The following is a 20,591-nucleotide window of genomic DNA, read 5'->3' as shown; positions in this document are numbered from 1 at the left end:
TCCCATCGTCCTCCACGCTGCCCCGGACGACGCGTCGCTCTCGTCCCATATCCGGTCGGTGACACACTTCCGCTCTGCTGCCTGCGCGCGGTGGATTGTCTGAAACGTAGAGCTCGGCTTTTCCTGGGCTTTCGCGGCTCCCTAGCCCAGCATGGCTTCCTCACGAACTTCCTCTACGGTACAGATCTCAGCTCCCCCTGGCAGGCAGTGCAGAGGGGCTTGGGGTCCCTGCGGAATGGGGCTGTTAAGGGACTGGCCAAGGCAGTGGAGGGCTGAGGAGTAAGGCTATGAGACTCGGTTTTGTCTTAGCGGAGCTTCATTTTCCTGATTCCTAAGTGCTTTCATGGGCTTAAGTTCATTTGCACCTTTCGTACAGCTGTGAACGGTAATACCTCTTCCGACTGGCCCATAAACGGAGCTCTGAAAGGGAGTCCTGTCCTGGCCAAGATTTATGTTTATGTCAGCCCTCTTTATTGTCATGAGGCCTCCTAACTTCATATGTACCTGTCCTTCTGAAAACGTTTGAAATTTATAAACCAGTACTTTTGTAACTTGTTCCCCCTTAACATCGAGTTGGCTATTTCAGTTATCCTTTATATTTTCCCTGTGATGAGCAAGAACCCTGGAAGTTTCATAAAAACCAAGGAGAGATTGCACTCCAGCCGAATGAATTAAACATGTTCCAAAGCAAACCCTTGATAGAAAAGTCAGCAAGAGAAACTAAGTACTTTTATCAACCTCTTCCTGTCTGAGATACTGAACACTCACTCCTCACCCCCTGTCAGGGAAGGCATCTTAACTGGTGTCCTCCTTGTTCTTTGGGGAGGAAATACAGTTGAAGCTCAAGATGAACTTTTATCCTGGTAAATTGCTAAGACTAAGCCTTAGGTTAATCCAAGTCTTTGATTTAGCAGGCAACCAAAACTAAGGCACCCGATGACTTGGGCGCTGCCGTAGTGAAGAAACCACACATCTATTATGGAAGTTTGGAAGAGAAGGAGAGGGAGCGTCTGGCCAAAGGAGAGTCTGGGATTTTGGGAAAAGACGGACTTAAAGCAGGAATTGAAGCAGGGAATATTAACATAACCTCTGGTAAGATGCAAATTGTGAGTCCATCTTTATCTTTAGTGCTCAAACTTCCACAATGAATGCCTTCCTAAACTTAGATATCACTAGTTTTCCAGTGTCAGAATTTCTGTTTTTAAACTCACATCTATATATGGTCATACCTTGCCTACCCTGCTTGGCAACAGACAGCCTTTTGCTTTAAACCTGTTAAACAATTTTTTCCCCATGAATTGTCAGTAATTTTACCAGGACTCCATATGTACAGCTGACCCTTGAACAACATGGGTTTTAACTGCATGGGTCCACTTATATGCAGATTTTTTCCAATAAATATTGTAAATGTGTTTCCCTTATGATTTTTTAATAACATTTTTTTCTCTAGTCTGTATTGTAAGAATACAGTATGTAATGTATGTAACATACAAAGTATGTGTTAATTCACTGTGTTGTGGGTAAGGCTTCCAGTCAGCAGTAGGCTGTTAGTAGTTAAGTTTGGGAGGAAGTCAAAAGTTTCAGGCGGATTTTTCACTGCACTGGGCTTTGGCACCCCCTTCCTCCTTGTTCAAGGGTCACCTGTATTTAGATTCAGATTCCATTTATCTTCTGAAGATCTAGGACAATTCTGGCATTGGTTTGGAACTACTGTGGTTCATAATAATCTGTTTCTAGTTTTCTAATTATTTTTCTCCCAAAATGAAATTCATTTTTTAATTATAAAAATTATAGTTATTTTTATTTTGAAAAAAATCAATGTAGAAATGTGTGAATTAGAAAACCTTTAACCCTTATTAATTGGGTTATATCTTGCCGTGAATTTAATGAACCTATAAGTATATAATTTTTTCCCATAAATAAAGCCATGATATACAAATTGTTTTGTAACCTGTATTTTTCACTCTATATACTGTTGAGGATATCTTTCCATGTCAGTAACTAGCGGTCCACTATATTTTTAAAATAAAATTATACATGTTTGTAATAAGAAATTCAGACAGTATGGAATGGTATAAAGTGAACAGACTTCTTGCCCTGGTTGGGTTGTTGGTTGGTTATAGCCTTGTCCCGATATGGCAAGGTTGCGGGTTCAATCCCTGGTCAGGGCACATACAACAATCAACCAACGAATGCATAAATAAGTGGAACAACAAATCAGTGTTTCTCTCTCTCTTTCCCTCTTCTTCTCCTCCCCCCATTCTTCCTTCCCCCTTTCTCTCTCTCTCAAATCAATAAATAAGAATGTTTAAAAAATGAAAAGACTTCTCTGCAGAAGGGACTTCAGTCAAGTTCTCACTGATCCTCCCATGCGTTTTTTTTCTTACACACATGCACTTTGGCGATTTTCCTAACCTTTTATGCTGCTTTAAACATAACTCCATCATCACTATACTTAGCATTTTCATCCAAATGTTTATATTTGGTGTGGGTTTTTAAACTAGCTGTTAGATTCCTCAAAAGCCTTATAGTCAAGCAATATCATTTTCGTAGTATTTATTTCCAATTTACTAGTTTCACTTGTCTCCTGATACCGGGACTGTTTTAGAGAAAAGCTTTAGCAATGGCTAAAATAATGTTTCTATTATATCTTCTGGATAGAAGGCCTAGTTAACTCATTTACTAAACATACTTCATACTCTTTACTTTCTTATGTAAGCTATGTATTTATATAAGGGTAAGGTTGCCAAATAAAACAAGATGGCTGGAATTAATTTTGGGACCTTTTAAAGCTGTGTCCATTGCCCTGACTGGTGTGGCTCAGGGGGTCGGTAATCATCCCACAGACCAAAAGGTCACTGGTTTCATTCCAGGTCAGGGCGCATGCCTGGGTTGTGAGCCAGGTTCCCAGTTGGGGGCTTGCGAGAGGCAACTCATCACTTTCTCTTACATCAGTGTTTCTCTGCCTCGCCTTCTCCCTTCCCCTCTCTCTATAAATAAATAAATAAGTGAAGTAAAGCTGCGTCATTTAGTTTTCTCTGGCGTAAGTTAATAAACTGAGAAACAGTAAACTATATGAAGTGTAGTAGATTAGACAGTTAACTTTTCTGAGGGGCATACACACACTCCAATTATAAGAAATTACTTCTTTTTCCCTAATTCATTTCACTATCTGCTGATTATGCTGATGTTGCCTGTTCTTTTTATAGGGGAAGTATTTGAAATTGAAGAGCACATCAGTGAGCGACAGGCTGAAGTATTGGCCGAGTTTGAAAGAAGGAAGCGAGCCCGGCAAATCAATGTTTCCACAGACGACTCGGAGGTCAAGGCTTGCCTAAGAGCCTTGGGGGAACCCATCACACTTTTTGGAGAGGGTCCTGCTGAAAGAAGAGAAAGGTACCCTTTCTGAATATCTACCCTTTTCTTCTTTAATCACAGGGTTCTAGTTGCAAATTTCAGTTGGTATTTATAGCAAAAACTTTAGTAGAATGTCTCAGATACTGTTAGCAGAATATCTTAAGTTGTGTTTATATAGCTTAATCTATAATTTGAGTCTTAGGCCAATTTTTACTTTGACTACTGGTTTTTCTTTTGAACTGTGAAGAGGGTGTTAACATGCATCCCCTTTTCCTCTCCTCTTTCCTCCCCTCCCCAATGTGGAATTTTGAGTTGGGTAAACATTTGTAGTTGAACTTGGAAAATTTAAACAACAGGGACTTCCAGCCAACACAGAGGCGTAGGTAGAAACACTTTGCCTCGTCACACAACCAAAAGGACAACAACAAGTTTCAAAACAAAAAATAACCATAACATCTAACTGAACATACAGAAAATCTAACTGTATGGAAGTCCGACAACCAAGCAGTTAAAGAAGAAACGTTCATCCAGACCAGTAGGAGGGGAGGGGAGGACTCGCAGCAAGGTGGTGGCTGGCAGACCAGGTGGTCCCACATTTGTGTGCAGATAAACCAGGAGGGACAACTGGGGAGCAAGACAGACCGCACAGGAAACAGTATGGGGAAATAAAGCCTCACAACCTCTGGCTGTAAAAACCTGTGGAAGTTGTGGTGGCAAGAAAAACTAACAACCTCCCAGGAGAGTTGATTGGAGACACCCACAGGGTCCTAGAACGTACTCTATCCAGCAAAGCTATCATTTAGAATGGAAGGGCAGATAAAGTGCTTCCCAGATAAGGTCAAGTTAAAGGAGTTCATCATCACCAAGCCCTTATTATATGACATGTTAAAGGGACTTATCTAAGAAAAAGAAGATCAAAACTATGAACAGTAAAATGATAAACTCTATCAACTATCAACAACTGAACCAAAAACAAAAACAAACTAAGCAAACAACTAGAAGGAACAGACTCACAGAAATGGGGATCACATGGAGGGTTATGAGTAGGAAGGTGGTGGGGGTGATTGGGGAAAAGTACAGGGAATAAGAAGCATAAATGGTAGGCCCAAAATAGACAGGGGGAGGTTAAGAATAGTATAGGAACCTGGGTTGTGAGCCAGGTTCCCAGCTTGGGGCTTGCAAGAGACAACCCATCACTCTTGCTCTTTAACCTATAAGTTAAAGAACTTATATGTACGACCCATGGACATGAACTAGGGGGGAAATGCCGGTGAGAGAGGGCGTGCAGAGTGGAGGGGAATAAAGGGGAAAAAAATGGGACAGCTGTAATAGCATAATCAATAAAATATACTTTAAGAAAACAGAAAATTTAAACAAAGGCTTTCCTTATCAATGACATAAAACAATTCTAAGTGTTTTTGTATATTACTGAAAAGGGGCACTATCCTCAGATAATGCTCCTTTTGTGATTTTAAAATTGCAAAGTCTCTTAGTGACAGGCAAGTCATGCAGTTATGAGGCCCTCGTCTTTCTGTTCACTGTGCTATCTCTTCTCATCATCGTCTTTTTTCTCGGTTTGCATAATGTGTGTGTTTAATCACTTTAAAACCTCGTATTCATTAAACATACCTCTTCATATATAAACAATATCTCATACTCATTAAACCAACAGTGCTGGGCCTGTTTGAATTATAAGGGAAAGAAACCATTTTTCTTGTACTCCACGCTTTAGCCATACTGAACTGTTCGTGATTCCAAGCTCGACGTGCTTTTCTCACCTCCAGACCTTTACGTTGTTGAACCTCTGGCTCAGCAATCCTCTCCTATTCTTGACCTACTGACCCGACTGAATGAGGACTCAGATTATGTAACAGCTTCCCTGATCCTCCAAACCTAGGTTAGGTGCTCCCTTTATGTTTCCCCTTAGCATGCTACACTTACCACTGTGTTGATACTTAATATATATATATAATGCACTGTATAGTTCCCTGTTACTTTCTGTCCCCCTCCCCACCCAACCCTGCAGGACTGTGCCACTTGAAATCAGAACTGTTTCTTGGTTATCATTGTGTACTTAGCACCTGAGTCAATATCCAGCACTTGTGGCGCTGAGTGAGGGGTGGCTGTTTCCACAGACCAAGCGGTAGCTGTGTTGGGGCTAGTTAACTCCAAATTGAGTAGGGTAGTTACTGGTATTTCAGCTTAGAGTATTTTAAAGAAGGTAAGTGAACAGAATCAGACTAGAAGTTTAGGCATGACATCTTGAATCTCAGAGAAGGTTGCTTGGAGTTTGAATGGTGAGAAAGTAGGGGAAGCTTACTCCCTTCTTAGATGTACTTTTCAAAATCTGAGCTCTGTTTAAATTTCTGTCTTTTTTGGTATAGGTTAAGAAATATCCTCTCAGTGGTCGGCACTGATGCCTTAAAAAAGACCAAGAAAGATGATGAGAAATCTAAGAAGTCCAAAGAAGAGGTAAAATATGTCTTTACCTTCGTAATATAAACACGAAGAACATGAAGTTTTCTCATTTTATGTTTTCAGTGGTTTGCTTTGCTAGGATTGGGGGTAGAGGGTTGACAACTCTACCATTCGAGAAGAGTTGTCAGCAGTAGTTTGTGGCTCCTCATGGGTATGAATGGCGATTAGTGGGTTTTAGGAAAGAGCGGTAAAATTCCTAGTGTGACCTTGAACACAGAGCCAGAACCCGCCCAGTGGGAGCTCATGGGAGGAAACCCAGTGAGAGCACTCGTGCCTGATCCCATCCTGTTAGCGAACTGGTTCACCTTTCTCCTGGACAGTTAGACCAGAATTGCCAGCCCTGGGATAAGGGGCAGTGATGCTTCACCCTTAATGTTTTTGCTCTTAATTTAACTTTTAGTATCACCAGACCTGGTACCATGAAGGACCAAACAGCCTGAAGGTGGCTAGACTATGGATTGCTAATTACTCACTGCCCAGGTAAGGAGAGCCTCTAGAGGAGAAAGAAGTATATCTTTTCTTATTTCCTCTCAGGGACTGAGGATCTGCTCTATAGTGACTGGCTGTTACATGAAATTGAGTGGCAGGACACTGGTGCAGACCCCTTGTCTAAAAGCCATTTGCTTACGAGGGTGTTGTTGCCTGTGTGTCGTAGGGCCATGAAACGCTTGGAGGAAGCTCGTCTGCATAAAGAGATTCCTGAGACAACCAGGACCTCCCAGATGCAGGAGCTGCACAAATCTCTCCGGGTAAGATGCCCTCAGAAATTGTCCAGTATCTTAAAGGTTCCTAAATATTTAGTCGTTTTTCTATTTTGGCCCGCCTCTAGGAGGGTAAAGGCAGCTATGGTTATTTCTGTCTGCTTACACTGTTGCCATCTGGGAGGACCATCCGTTTAGGTGGCGGGAACCTACTGTAGTTTGTACTCAGCAGAGGCCTATGGCTCCGCTCCTTAATTCTTCCTTTTAGTATGTCAAAGCGGTACTGCAGATCTCTCCGCGCTTTTCTTCTTTATGTTTAGCTGACACAGAAGCTAGTGATGTTAAGACTGTAGAAGACAGTGTGCTGGGGTTTCAGATAAGCCTTGACTCCATTTATTCATGAATATTAGTCTCCTAACCACCACCACCCCCCCATCAAAAGTATAAAGGAATGTTGGGTTATATTAAACCTCAAGTTGCCTTTTTATAGTGGAAAAGCCAGCTCTTGGATTAGCCTATTAATGATTACCATTTTTTTGTTTTTGTTTTTTAAGTCTTTGAATAATTTCTGCAGTCAAATTGGGGATGATCGGCCTATCTCCTACTGTCACTTTAGTCCCAATTCCAAAATGCTGGCCACAGCCTGTTGGTAAGTTCCATTTTACAGTGACTTTTTTATCCTACATAGGGAACAGGTTTGGTGGGGGAAATCAGCACGTCTTAGATGTTTATTTCTACATCCTCTTCCTCTTTCTTACGACCACACCGAACTGGAGATTCTACTGCTCTGCCCGTTTGTTATACAGTAATAAAGCGTGAGCAGTTCTGACTGCTCACGAGGGACCCCGGAGAGCGTGACGTGGAGCAGTGTTGCGTTCTGGACTCTAGTATTTTGGAGCACGTCGTAGAGTGAGCTAATAGACTAGCTACTGCCCACACCCCAGTGTAGCTTTTCTTTTTCAGTTATGTGACCTAGGCAAGACACTTATTCTCTGCAACTTGTCTTTTTTCTTAAAGTAGGGTGAGGTGATGTTTATAAAACATTTGGCCTCGATAGTGCCTGGTATGTGGTAAGGACTCAGTAAACATGGATCATTATTTTTATCTTTACTTTTTACTTACCACCATATTTGCAGAAAACTCTTAGGACATGATAGCTCTTGTTTTGTTCTGATTTAGTTATTTTTGTGGGACATGGCCCACGAGATAGTATGAGGGGAAACTTCCTTGTATTGTATGCATAGGAACTACTTGTCTAGGCAGACGCTGAGACCATGGTTCAGGAGAAAGCCAAGGACCTACACAAATATCTCCACCTCTCTAAGCCTCAATGCCTTCATAACAAAGCAAAAGTTTTCATTCCTATTTTACATACCTCACAGGTCTGTTAATAAGAGTCATTTGAGATTATCGGTGTAAAAGTAATTGGAAATTTTCTGAAATACAAAATCTTTTTAAATTTTTTAAACTAGAAAAGAAGTCTAAAAAGTGTTAAGTACTTTGTAAGCAGCAAAATGCTATTCATATTTAAGAAGATAGTGTCATTATTAATATTATTATTGGATAGTTTACTTTTAGGATTTTATTTACTTTTAGAGAGAGGGGAAGGGAGGGAGAAAGAGACAGGGAAACATCGACGTGAGAGAGAAACATCGATGGGTTGCCTCTCGCATGCCTCCAGCTGGGGATGTAGCCTGCAACCCAGGCATGTACGCTGACTGGGGCTCGAACCATCAACTCTTTTGGGGGGGGGGGGTTCGAAGGCTGGCGCTTAATCCACTGAGCCACACACGTCAGGTGTGGATAGTTTAATTTGTCCTACCTTACCTCACAAATTGATCCAGAAGTTAAGGGGAATAACAACCTGTGTGTGTTACTTATAGTCCAGTAGAGGCCTACTCTTAGCACTTCAAATGATAAGCCTTTTCTTCTTCTGTCTGCCATTGTAAAGTTTATTGAGGGTGAGAAGAGATTGTCCTTTAGTAATGTTACCAAGGTGCCTTTTCCTCCCCAGACCAACCCTGGCTGAGATGCTTTCCTTTGTATTTGATAGGAGTGGGCTTTGCAAGCTCTGGTCTGTTCCTGATTGCAACCTCCTTCACACTCTTCGAGGTAAGTTAGAATCGTGTCTAAATCTGTGTCTCCGTCACAGTGCAAGCTCTGCTGAGCAGCAGAACTCTGCCTGACACTCAGACCCAGGACACACAAGGTTAATTCTTGATCTGTTTTGACTGGGTTTGGTTTCTCCAACCCCAAGGCTGGAAGGTACTACACCTACCAGTTTCATCTCAAGTCCAGCCCCCACTGGCATTTTACAACCCTCTTCCTTATATTTATTTATTTTTAGAGCGAGGGGAAGGGAGGGAAAAAGAGAGGGAAACACCAATGTGTGAGAGATACGTAGTTCAGTTGCCTGTCACACTCCCCCAACCTGGGGCCTGGCCCACAACCCGGGCTTGTGCCCTGACTGGGAATTGAACCGGTGACCTTTTGGTTTGCAGGCAATACCCAACCCACTGAGCCACACCAGTCAGGGCTGTTTTGCTTTTTGTTAATGTGATTTAAATATAAGTTTAAATTAAAATAGTTTATTTTTTTAACATAGTTGAATACTTACTTTAGTACACTATATCATGTGTCCCTAATGTTTACCTATATTATTGATTGTACTCTGTATTTGCACATAAGTTACAAGGGAGCGGGAACCCTTTAACTTCCATCTCTTACACTCCTTCAGGCCATAACACAAACGTAGGAGCAATTGTATTCCATCCGAAATCCACTGTCTGCTTGGACCAAAAAGATGTCAATCTGGCCTCTTGTGCTGCTGATGGTTCTGTGAAACTTTGGAGCCTTGACAGGTGAGTTCTCTCCATACTGCAGTCACTAAAGTAAATGGCGGATTGGTTGGCCCTTGGGACCTGAAAACCTGGCATTGAACCCCAGAGATACTCTTAAGAGTCAAGGAAACTTGTTATAAAAATAGAATAGAGGATTTTTCTTACACTTTTTCTCACCAAAGGAGTTGTGTCAGGTTTTTTCTTTTTTGTTAACTTTATATCTTGATTTTTTAAGTATAGTGGCCACTTTTTTCCTGGCTCCAGTTATTCTGGAAAGATCCATCTTACCCCTGTGCAGTAGGTTGACGGAGAAATGCACTGTTTGGGAGACTGATTAAACATGGTATTCCGGCAGCACGTTGGTTTCAGCAAACAGCCCCCGGGGAGGGGAAAGTGCAGTTCTGTCTGGCAGTATTGCCAAGGAGGTGGTGTCTCCTCCGGTGGCGTCATCCCTTACCCACACCATATTGTCCAGTTATCGATAAAACAGGTGTTTTTTTTAATGTATTTATGCATATTACTTTTCAAGAAAATTTTGGAAGCGTGTTATTGGCTAAAAGACGTCAGAATTCAATTGCTTAGTTTTATTTCTTTGGGAAAGCACGTGAGGCTTTTGTTCCAGGCTTTTGTAAGGAGCTAATTAATTAGCATCTCCATTCTGTACCAGACAGGGTCTTAACCTATGAGCACAGCAAGTTTTAATTGGCTTTGGTAATATTTAGCAATACTTGTTCCCCCAGGGCTTTGATTAGTTGTATGTATGCACATTGACAAAGTTCCCTTTTTAATTGCCCTCTCTAGGGTTCTTGTTTACTTTCTTATGCTGGTGTTTCAGGTCTCCTTTCTGTGGTTACTGGGGAGTAGAATTTAATGGCCACCAAAAGGAAATGAAGCCTTTATCTACTTACAAGTTCCTTTTTCCATGGGGATCCTTGAACTGGCTAAAGTTTGAGGAGATTTATTTATAATCCACTTGCACCAAAACTGCTTGGTTTCTGTAACCTCACATCTCTATCAAAGTATGTTTTCTTTCTAGAATTTCAACACTTCTTTGGTGCAGAGAAACAATTTTGCTTATCTTTTATTTTCTCTGGTTCTAAGTGGTATAGCCTTAAGAGCTCATTAACATAGTGAGTTGAGGTAGAAAGGGTATTTCTTGAAGTTCTGTGGACAGTTTTGCCCTGTGGGTACAGGAAGTAGTCCCCAATCTTTTAAAACCTTGGGAAGTGACTTAAATCATTGCTAGCCCTAAATTGGTTTTAACAAATTACAAGTTTATTTACATTTTGGCCTCTCAAATTGTACACAATTGGTACATCTGTGTGCAGCAGTTAATAAAGTCAATGAATATTTATTTACATGAGTATAAAACAGTTTACTCACATGTATTTGGTTCCTTTTCAGTGATGAACCAGTGGCAGATATTGAGGGCCATACAGTGCGTGTGGCCCGTGTAATGTGGCATCCATCAGGACGTTTCCTGGGTACCACCTGGTAAGCCTTTCTGTTGTTCACTGCCGAGTAAATGTTTAGAACAGAGATCTTCAAGGAGGATGTTCTTGGACAGCAAGGCATCAGAATCAGAATAGGATGCCATATTTTACCATGTACAGTGCACTCCCATGTATAATGCACACCCAGATTTTGGGCCCAAACTTTCAGGGGAAAAAGTCTTTCATTTTAATTTAATTCAATTTTTTATTTATATTTAGAAACAAAACTGATTATTGTATTCCAGGGTATTATTTTGCATGTGGATATCATTATTGCTTTCTATAGTTACACTTTTAATGCATAAGCGTTAATAAAAGGATTAAAAATATTTACATATCTACGGAATGCCATGTATAATGCGCATCCTTGTTTTTCCCTCAAAAATTAGGGCAAAAAATTGCACATTATACAATGCAAAATACGGTATATTATATAGTTAGGGCGAAGTGTATTTGTTCTTACATTGCAGTTCATCTGCAATTTTTAAGTCACTAGTTGTCAAAAAAACTAGAATTTTCATTCCATATTCTCTTTCTTAACTAATATCAGACATTTGTGTTTTACTTTTTTCCCCCCTACACATTGTATTATAATCTCTGCATACAAATCAGTCTCCCTTTCTGGTTCTTTAATGAGGCCAGTTAAATTTCTTTAACAGATTCTGGCCAGTTAAACTATCTAGTTTAATGAGGCCAGAATCTGTTAAAGAACTTTTTTTCCTCTTTTTTTAAAGATCTCATTTATTTTTAGAGGGAGGAGAAGGGAAGAAGAAAGAGAGGGAGAGAAATATCAGTGTGTGGTTGCCTCTCGCACCCCCCCACTGGGGACCTGGCCTGCAACCCAGGCATGTGCCCTGACTGGGAATCGAACTGGCAACCCTTTGCTTCACAGTCCAGTGCTCAATCTACTGAGCCATGCCAGCCAGGGCTGTTAAAAGAACTTTTAAATTGAGATATCACTTACATGATGTGGGTATGGATTTGTTTTAAGTGTATAGTTTAATCAGTCTTGACAAATACAGTGCTCCTGTGACTCACGTCCCTGTCAGTGAGTGCATTTCTGTCACCCCACAGAGTTCCCTCGTGCCCCTTCCCAGTAACTCCCCCTTCCAGAGCAACCACTCCTCTGACTTCTGTCACCATAAATCCTGTTTGTCTGGCTGCTTTCACTCAGCCACATTTTCATATTGCTTGCATATTATCAATAGTTCTTTTTATTGTTGAGGAGTAATCAGTTGTATTACTGTGCCACGCTTTATTTACTCAGTTTCCTGTTGATGGACAGTTGGGCTGTTCCCAGGTTTTGGCTAGTCAGACTAACAGTGCTATAAATATTCTTGTGCAAGACTTTCTGTGGACATGTTTTTCTTCACTTTCTCTTGAATAAATACCTAGGAATACAAGTGCTGATCATAGAGTAGATGTATATTTAACATATCAAAAACTTCCAAGTGGTTTTCCAAAGTGGTTATGCCATTTTGCATCCCCAGAATTCTGATCGCTCACCTCCTTGCCAACATTCAGTTTTGTCAGCCCCATCGTTCTGCCCAGTCTAGCAACTGTGTAGCGAAATCTCATGGTTTCCATTTTTGTTGCCTTAATGACTATTGGTGTTGAGTGCTCTGTCATATGCCTCTTGGCCATTTGTATATTCTCTTTTGTGTAGTCTTCAGGTGCTTTACTCATTTTTTTAAAAATGTTTGTCTTTTTTTTTCTGTCTTTATTTCCATGCACAAAGACAGCTCTATCACCATTTATTGAAGGGACTTTCCTTAACTTGATGAAATCTCTTGGCACCCTCATTGAAAATCATGTGACCATATATGTGTGGGTGTGTTTCTGTTACCTCTGTTCTATTCCACTGATTTGTCCATGGTTGATTTTTGTATCCCCAGCATCCAATTTAGGGCCAGTAAACATATCAGTGCTCAATGAGTGAAAGACCGTAACAGTGAAATTGGGGAGGAAAGAAGGCAACAGAATCTTTGCTGAGACACTCTTAGGGAATTCTGTTCTTAGAAATAGCCAGTGAAGTAGGTTTATAGGAAGTCATGGTTTCCCAATTGGCACCCAAGACAGATATGCTTAGTTATTGAGACATTGTTTATGGCAGAAAATAATTTCTTGTTAATAGGGTTATATGAGTAGTTTCAGAAGCATAAGTGAAGCTACAGCTACTGATAATACCTTGCACGTTGTAGAAACTGAGTACATACCTGCTGGTTAATTACTAGTTTGGTGTTGTAGCTATGACCGCTCATGGCGCTTGTGGGATTTGGAGGCTCAAGAGGAGATCCTGCATCAGGAAGGCCACAGCATGGGTGTGTATGACATTGCCTTCCATCAAGATGGCTCTTTGGCTGGCACTGGGTAAGGCTTTTTCCACATAGCCAGGGGCACCTCAGTAGTGTCACCTCTTACGTAAGCCTGCCTCCACAAAGAACTAGATTCCGAATATTCATTTGTAAATTATTTTATCAGGGGACTGGACGCATTTGGTCGCGTTTGGGACCTGCGCACAGGACGTTGCATCATGTTCCTAGAAGGGCACCTGAAGGAAATCTATGGAATAAGTTTCTCCCCCAATGGGTAAAATAAGATCACCGAATGAGGGGTGGAGAGGGTTTTGGTCAGGAAGTACTCTCTGTTTCTCACCTCGATACTGTATCTGACCCCAGCTACCACATTGCAACTGGCAGCGGTGACAACACCTGCAAAGTGTGGGACCTGCGACAGCGGCGCTGCATCTACACCATCCCTGCCCACCATAACTTGGTGACTGGTGTCAAGTTTGAGCGTAAGCTTCCCCCTGCTTTCGGCCTAATCCTGACAAAGACAGCTTGCACTTTCATGGAAGGCAGACAGGCTTTAGCTTAACGTGGAGGTGGAACAGGAGAGAATTCCGACTCTGTTAAAGAAGCAAATTATAATCTCCTTCCCTCTACCCTACCTACTGTCAGACAGAACTACGGCAGAGCAGGCTTCTTGTTGCTGGGAAGTAAAAAAGACTTCGCGAATGCTTTGCTGTATCTTTTTTTCCATGGAAATTCTGAGTACCAAATCCTTAATATTATTCTGAACAGCTTGTGAAAGGAGCCAAAAGAACTTAATAATGTTACTTGTTTCCCTGAGTCTGCTTGTAGTTGTCCCTGTTTCCTGGCAGCCTAGCAGGAACATAGATGAGTGTTGGGTTTTTTCTGCATATAGAAATACCTTTTTTTCTCAAACTGCTGTGTTCTAGAAGATTTTTGTGCTTTCATTTTCTTATACTCTTTTGAGTTCTTGAATTCCTCAAGCAACTCCTATTTTTTTCTCTTGTAGCTATCCATGGGAATTTCTTGCTCACTGGTGCCTATGATAACACAGCCAAGATCTGGACCCACCCAGGCTGGTCCCCGCTGAAGACTCTGGCCGGCCATGAAGGCAAAGTGATGGGCCTCGACATTTCTTCTGATGGGCAGCTGATAGCCACTTGCTCATATGACAGGACCTTCAAGCTCTGGATGGCTGAGTAGGCACGGGCATAGAAAAGGACTCAAACCTCAGGCTCTCCCTTAAGAGCCCTTTTCAAAAGAAAGAATTGGTGTGTTTTGTTTTATCATGTCTGTTGTCAATTACCGTGTATAGACCCTCAGTAGACTGGATGCCCATGTCCTCCCAACTCCAGGCAGGCAGCCCAGTTCCTGGATGTTGGTGAACCCGTGTCATGGTTGAATTGTAATTTCATCTTCAAGCCCTGCTAGTAACTATGTAGACAATTGTTTTTATTAATCTTTTGTTTGAATGCCCTGTTGCCATCCTCACATCTCTCAGGATTGTGGCTGGGCTCCAATTTTAATTCTTGAAACTTGGCTTTCCATTATTACATGGTACATGCTTCAGGACTGCACGTGACCCAGGGAGCCAGGTGGCTGAACTGCAGTCAGGAAGCCCTCGAGCAAACAGGCACATCTCACCATGCACTGGTTTAATATTGCCTGACAGAGCGAGAACCTTTCCTCTACCCTGAGAATGGGAAGTGAAGAGACCCACAGCTATTCTCTGGTTACGCATTGAAGAAGATTTTACCTCTTCCGGTTGGCTTCACCTGGAATGCTGCGAGCATCGGGGAGCATCAGGAAGCTCAGAACTGAACCTTTGCCTTGTTGGAAAATGTCTTCCTTTTTTTTTATGAAGTTTGGCATCCTTTGTATTACCCTAAAGCTAGGCCATTCAATGAAATTTTCAGAAAGCTAACATGATGTCTCTATTGTGTAACCTCCTTTCTGTTTGTTATTTAAAGAATATACCCTTCATGTTGAGGTAACTCCAGAAAAAAAAAAAATCCCTAAAGATTATTCCTAAACATAAACTTCCCTTTTTTACAAAAATTTATTACATACTTGGTACAGAATAAAATCCTATTATAAAAACTGTCCTTCAAAGAATTATTTTCCATAGTTAAGTCTTTTCTGAATCCTAGCCTTTGGTTCATCGAGGTCCCTGTTTTTTTGGTTTGAGATATAATACATGATCTCAAATATGATTACTCCAATTTCTGTCTCCTTAATAAAACAGAAGGCTATTCCATTGTGGGCCAGACTACCAGTGAACTATATCTGGACTCTTACTCATTGGCCATCCAGCAATTACCTTCACCTTTCCCCACCCCAATGTGCAGCCACTGAATTCTGAGAGTACACAGTAAATCCATACAAATATATAGGAATTTGGGAGAAGAAAGAATTGTATATACAGAATCCAAGGAGGGCTTATATGATGGCTTCTCCTTGAAGTGTTAAACACACTTTTTACTTGGTATTCCAGGGGGTTGTTAGTGGCTTGTCTAGCTCAATTCAAACCGTGATTGTGATGTGTAGCTAAATATTTTGTTTAATTTGATTTCAGTTATAAGCAAAGTGTTGCATAGCCTGTGGATCTGTTAGGCTTCTGAATTCTCTGCTCTCATTTGGGGACTTCACTATTCTTTAAGTATTAATGGACACTATTCCATAGTTGGCTGTGAAAAATTATTTTCATTACTACCTTTTTTGTATGTGTAAACTGATAATGAACATTAATGTTTTAGCATGCAGTTTGGATATAGTGTATATAATGTGTTAAGGTTTTAGGTTCTCAAGTTTAAGTTTCACTATTCCGTTAACCTTGCTCTGGAGGGTGGGGGCGTCTGAGAGATTTAGAGGTAGCAACTGGGTGAAAACATTTGATCTAAATCCTTGGCAAAACAAGTAAGTGTCTTGTGGAATATCTGTTTCTTCCCTGGAATGTCACTGTAAGAAAGCAGCTAGCTGAGCAGCATAAACCAAGCATGGCATTTTATGATAATGAGACAAGTCTAGCCACCACAAACAGGATACATCCTCTCCGCTGACCATGGTGCCAGGCACATTCAGACATCTCGTTGAATCCTCCGAATCTCAGGACGGACTGACTTTTACAAAACTGGCACTCAGAGAAGTGAAGTGACTTGCTCACAGTTACCCAGTTGGTAAGTGGTGGATCCTGGTCTGTCTTCTGAAGAGATTTCATAGGGTTTCATTGAGTATGTTGGCAACACTGGCCAGACAGCAGTCAGTCCAGCCAGCATGACCCATCCATAGCTTTTTAACCGCTCTGCCTTTTGCACCGCCCTTCTGACAAGTCACTGCATCTCTTCCTCGGACTTCATGCCAAAGGGAGTTAACGCTTGCACCACTTCTACCTCTGAGGAGCCTATAGTATATTCAATAGAAAACTACTTGCATTTTGAGATACTTTGTTGTGTGGAGCTATCTGGAGCATGTCTGACCTCTGGAATACCGAGAGCCGGAAACACAGCCCACCCACTTCACTGGTAGACTAAAGATACTCTCAACACGTTTCCAGATGCCCTGGAGGAGGACGGCACTGCCCCAAGGTTAGACCTACTGAATGTGAGAGTAGGAGACACTGTAACGTTTCCTTATCCAAAAATAATGAAACCAGTGTCTTTCCTTATTTGGATGGGTGTAAGCCACCTCAAGAGCGTAAGGAAGACTATTTTGACTGAAAGCCTTCTACAACTTCCTGGCTGGCTCCCCTTGAACAAAGTAGCTAAACTTGTGGAGACTCAGTTTCACCTAGGAAGGGGGATGAAGTTAACGCTGGAGCAGCAGGCTGCAGTACAGACGCGAGTGCTCTCCCCGAGCTTCCCCCAGCTCCTCCTGACCCTGAGCTCATGGTGAGCTCATTGCCTAACTGATCTGCCACAAGGCTGAGAAGCAGGGATGTGTGAAGAGATGAAGGCAGTCGGGGAGCATGAGTCCCAGCTTCAGTGTCGTTACCTTTGCTGGCGCCAGGGGAGAGGCAGGTGCTGGTCCCCTGGCGGGATATGTTGGTGACTCCAATTTCGTAATGGAGAAATTTTTTTTCACTTTTTCTTCACTTTTGGTTTTATTACGTGTGAAATATATGTCTTGGCTATTTTGGAATATCTTGTATATTAAGGCACTTAAGAATTTACAGAAGTTAATTCCATTAAACACAATGTATAGAGCAGATAAGCCAATGCCATTTCAGGCCTCTAAAAGCTTATTTTACAAATCCAGAAAACTCAAAATATTATCTTAATGTAACTGTGATGGTGTTTTAACCACTTTGAGATTGTTTTAGAGCCCTGGGCCACCAGGTAATATTAAAACTGGGGAAGCAGAAATCAAAGTGTTAGACGCTGCGGAAATGGCAGCTCGTGGTCAAGCAGCAGCCCGAGCACCCAAACTCTACCTAGTTTTCTTTGGTTCCTAGAGGCTGTCATGTGAAATGAAAACCAGGGTCCCCTGCCTGTGAGCCTACGATGGGAGCTAAGGTTTTTAATCTACCCAGGGAGTGTGCCTTACCTCTTGAGTGAGAATTTCAGTGCTTGGTGGAGGGGGGTCAGCTCCACCCAGCACCCAGTCTTCACAGCAGGGCCTCTGCATCTACCCAGAGGAATCAAAACCTTTTCCTCCAAGTCCCAGATTTCCTTTGATCCACTGACCCTGCTTTCACCTTTAAACTTTCAGACTCTTAACACTCCATGTACCTCATACCCACAAGTTTGCAGCAGAAGCAGCTGAGTGAGCACACCCTCCCTGCTGTAAGGGCTCTCTGCCCGCCCCCGCATAGTCCCACCCTTCTCTTGCCTTAGTTCTGTTGAGTAGGTGAATAAATGAGTGAATGCAGGCCATTTTTACTGGAACTGGTGGCAAGATAAAGAAACTGCAAGGAGACACATTTGCTTACAGAATTGAAGTTCATTTTCCCAATTTTCTAGCAACCCAATAAAAAGAACAACTCAATTTAAAAAAAAAAAAAGTGAACAAGTCCAAAGCAGCTCCAGTGAGACATGCAGCCTGCTACCTGGGCTAGTCAGGTTTCCAGGGACAGCAGTTGTCCCCCTTCCACGGACCCCCATGGCTCACACCCAGAGGTCTCCTCACACACTTCCCCAGCCCTTCAGCTTCCAGAGGTTCTCCTATAGTAGGCCTCTGTTCGCAGAAGCAAACACATGGTCTGGCTGGTCTGTGGATTGTACAAGTAAACAGTACTACAAGGGAAGGCAGCCACACGTGCGCCTCTGCAATCCCCATAACCAGCAGCAGCTGGGAGAGGCTTGGTTCCTGGTCAGGAACAGATGCTCACCCCACACTCCAAAGGAACTGCTTGGTCCAAAAGATGGAGAAGATGAGCAACAGAGTGATGCTGAGGATGACAGCCATCAGGTAGGCAAAGATCCGAATCTGAGGGTTGTGGAAACACTCCCTCAGAGAGTAGTGGCTGGAGATGGGAAGGGGCAGAGGCGTGGCGGTAGGGGCCATGGCCTGCGGGGCCTCAGTCTGGCTCCCGGGCTGGGGGCCTAGGTCCAGCGTGTAGACCCGGGGCTGGCGCAGGAAGTAGCGGCTCTTGGACTGGTCCTTGAGACAGAGCTGATGACCTTCCAGGATGATGTGGTGGGGCTCCAGGCGGAGCAGGGTGAGCATGGCCATGTCTGTGGGCAAGTCAGTGACAGGCTGCCCGGAGGCCAGCACAGTGGGCTGGCGACAGAGTGGGCACAGCAACTGGCGTTGGGCTGGAGTCACCAGGCTGAGGTGGGCCAGGCATTCCACGCAGAAGGAGTGGCAGCAGTCCAGCACTTTGGGGGTGTGGAATGTGTTGTTGAAGGGGTTCCAGCAGACAGGGCACTCCGGCTCCCGGCCCTGCTGCTCGGCCATCCTCAGGCCAGATGCCAGGAGACCGAGCAAGAGACGTCCTGACAGGAAGAGAAAAGGAACAAAGGAACACCCGTTAAGCTCTGTGCCTGTGCTTGGTGCTGGGCTAAGTGTCCCTTGGGTTGTCGAAGGCATTATCAACCACACTTCACAGATTAAAACACTTAAGATTCAACAAGATGAAGTGATTTGTTCCAGATCACCCAGTCCTCAGCAGTAGATTTAGGGCTGGTGCTCCTGTAGTATCCCCTCTACTGGGGTGAAGGCGTGAGCCACCCCACTACTAATGAGCTGCCACCAGAGGAGACTGGGTGAAAATGCTCCTTACGCTCCACGTGATCGCCCTTGGCTTCTCAGACTGCAGGGAGAGGGAGGGGAGCCACAGTCTGTGGTTTGTGCCAAAGGGCAACTAATTCCTTCCCTGCAGCCTCAAATCCCTGACTAGCACAGAGATGGGCTTTGTGAATTCCCAGGTCCGCCCCTCTTCTGGGAACAAATGCCAAGCCCTCTTTCCTTCCTCCATTGGGCTACAGAGCCAAGCGTCCAGAGACCACCTGCCCAGTCCTTGTGTAGGGCACTGTGTTGACCTGGCAAGGGAGCTTCTGGCAAAGCTTTTCCCCTTGACCTGGAAGCTTGGAGGCTCCCCTACACAGGTCCCCAGATCCCTTCTGAAGCCTTCTCCCAATACTTGGCCTCCTCTGGTTCTTCCTCCCTCCCTTTGTCCCAGAAAACCTACCTGGGCTTCAGCTGGCCCTAAAGTGGTCAGCAGACTACCCTGAAGGGTCTGAGGCTCCAGTCTCTCCCTCTCCTGAATCTCCCTCTCCGAAAAGCTTTGGGAGGCTGCCTTCTCGCCTCCAACCCTGGGGCCCGTCTCCATGGCAGCACGCACACAGCACCTGGAGCTGCCAGGTGGCCTGGGCTGCAACCTCTTGAGCACACCTGCTTGCAGTGAAGTCCAGAGAGCTGCCCAGGTGGTGGTGGGGTGGGGAGGTGGAGGACCAGAGTTCCCCCTGGGCTTGGCAGATAACCAACCCTGGAAGCCAAGTATGTGGGCAGTCCCTTCGAGACCTAGGATCTCTGGCTGGAAAGGTAGGGTGGCAGTTTCCTTTTTCTAGATTGTGGAGAGGGTAAGTGAGCCTTCTGGGCTTCCTTTCTCCTGGGTCCTTATTCTTTTCTAAAGTGGCTGAAACCTTCTCACACAAAGGATCTGCCCTCCCTGCACTTTCACTGTAGTGAAATTCACCTATTTGCTCAGTCTAAAATCTCCAATATCTGATTCAGCGAGTCCTCTCCAGTCCCCCACTGATCATTTCATGTGCCCGAGAAGCTGCAGCCAGAGCACAGCCAGCCTGGAAGGCACTGTGTCCAGAGATCTTCCAGCCCAAAGGTTGCCCATCCCAACCCTTGGGGGCTTGAAAGGTAGAGTCAGGAAGGAAAGAGGAGGGAGGGCTCCAGCCCTGCTTCCCCATTTCTACCTGAAACACTTAACTTTCCTCATATTGGTTATTTGAATAAAGT

The 20,591-nt window shown here is 43.4% G+C and overlaps 2 protein-coding genes across 4 annotated transcripts; one reads left to right on the top strand and one right to left on the bottom strand.

The window, feature by feature from the left end:
* Window positions 1-20: 20 nt before the first annotated feature.
* Window positions 21-15,105, top strand: PRPF4 (pre-mRNA splicing tri-snRNP complex factor PRPF4). Of its 3 annotated transcripts, none has more exons than XM_024562180.3 (14): window positions 21-178; window positions 915-1,092; window positions 3,210-3,396; window positions 5,742-5,829; window positions 6,236-6,315; window positions 6,491-6,584; window positions 7,091-7,185; window positions 8,590-8,648; window positions 9,274-9,397; window positions 10,781-10,870; window positions 13,117-13,239; window positions 13,351-13,458; window positions 13,548-13,666; window positions 14,191-15,105. In XM_024562180.3, the coding sequence occupies exons 1-14, from the start codon at window positions 152-154 to the stop codon at window positions 14,382-14,384; spliced, it is 1,566 nt and encodes a 521-aa protein (XP_024417948.2). In that variant the 5' UTR covers window positions 21-151; the 3' UTR covers window positions 14,385-15,105. The 3 variants fall into 3 exon arrangements, with proteins under 3 accessions (XP_024417948.2, XP_024417947.2, XP_045052864.2); XM_024562179.3 differs by having other exon boundaries at window positions 912-1,092; XM_045196929.2 differs by lacking the exons at window positions 21-178; window positions 915-1,092; window positions 3,210-3,396; ... (1 more) ...; window positions 6,236-6,315; window positions 6,491-6,584 and having other exon boundaries at window positions 7,090-7,185; window positions 8,551-8,648.
* Window positions 15,106-18,082: 2,977 nt separating this feature from the next.
* Window positions 18,083-19,111, bottom strand: RNF183 (ring finger protein 183). Its single transcript, XM_024562099.4, has one exon. The coding sequence runs from the start codon at window positions 19,074-19,076 to the stop codon at window positions 18,504-18,506; it is 573 nt and encodes a 190-aa protein (XP_024417867.2). The 5' UTR covers window positions 19,077-19,111; the 3' UTR covers window positions 18,083-18,503.
* Window positions 19,112-20,591: the final 1,480 nt, after the last annotated feature.

Source organism: Desmodus rotundus, chromosome 1 (genome assembly GCF_022682495.2).
Source record: "Desmodus rotundus isolate HL8 chromosome 1, HLdesRot8A.1, whole genome shotgun sequence".
In the NCBI taxonomy this organism is placed as follows: Eukaryota; Metazoa; Chordata; class Mammalia; order Chiroptera; family Phyllostomidae; genus Desmodus; species Desmodus rotundus.
Note: the sequence above shows the minus strand (reverse complement) of the source record. Positions and strands in the feature narration are given on the sequence as shown.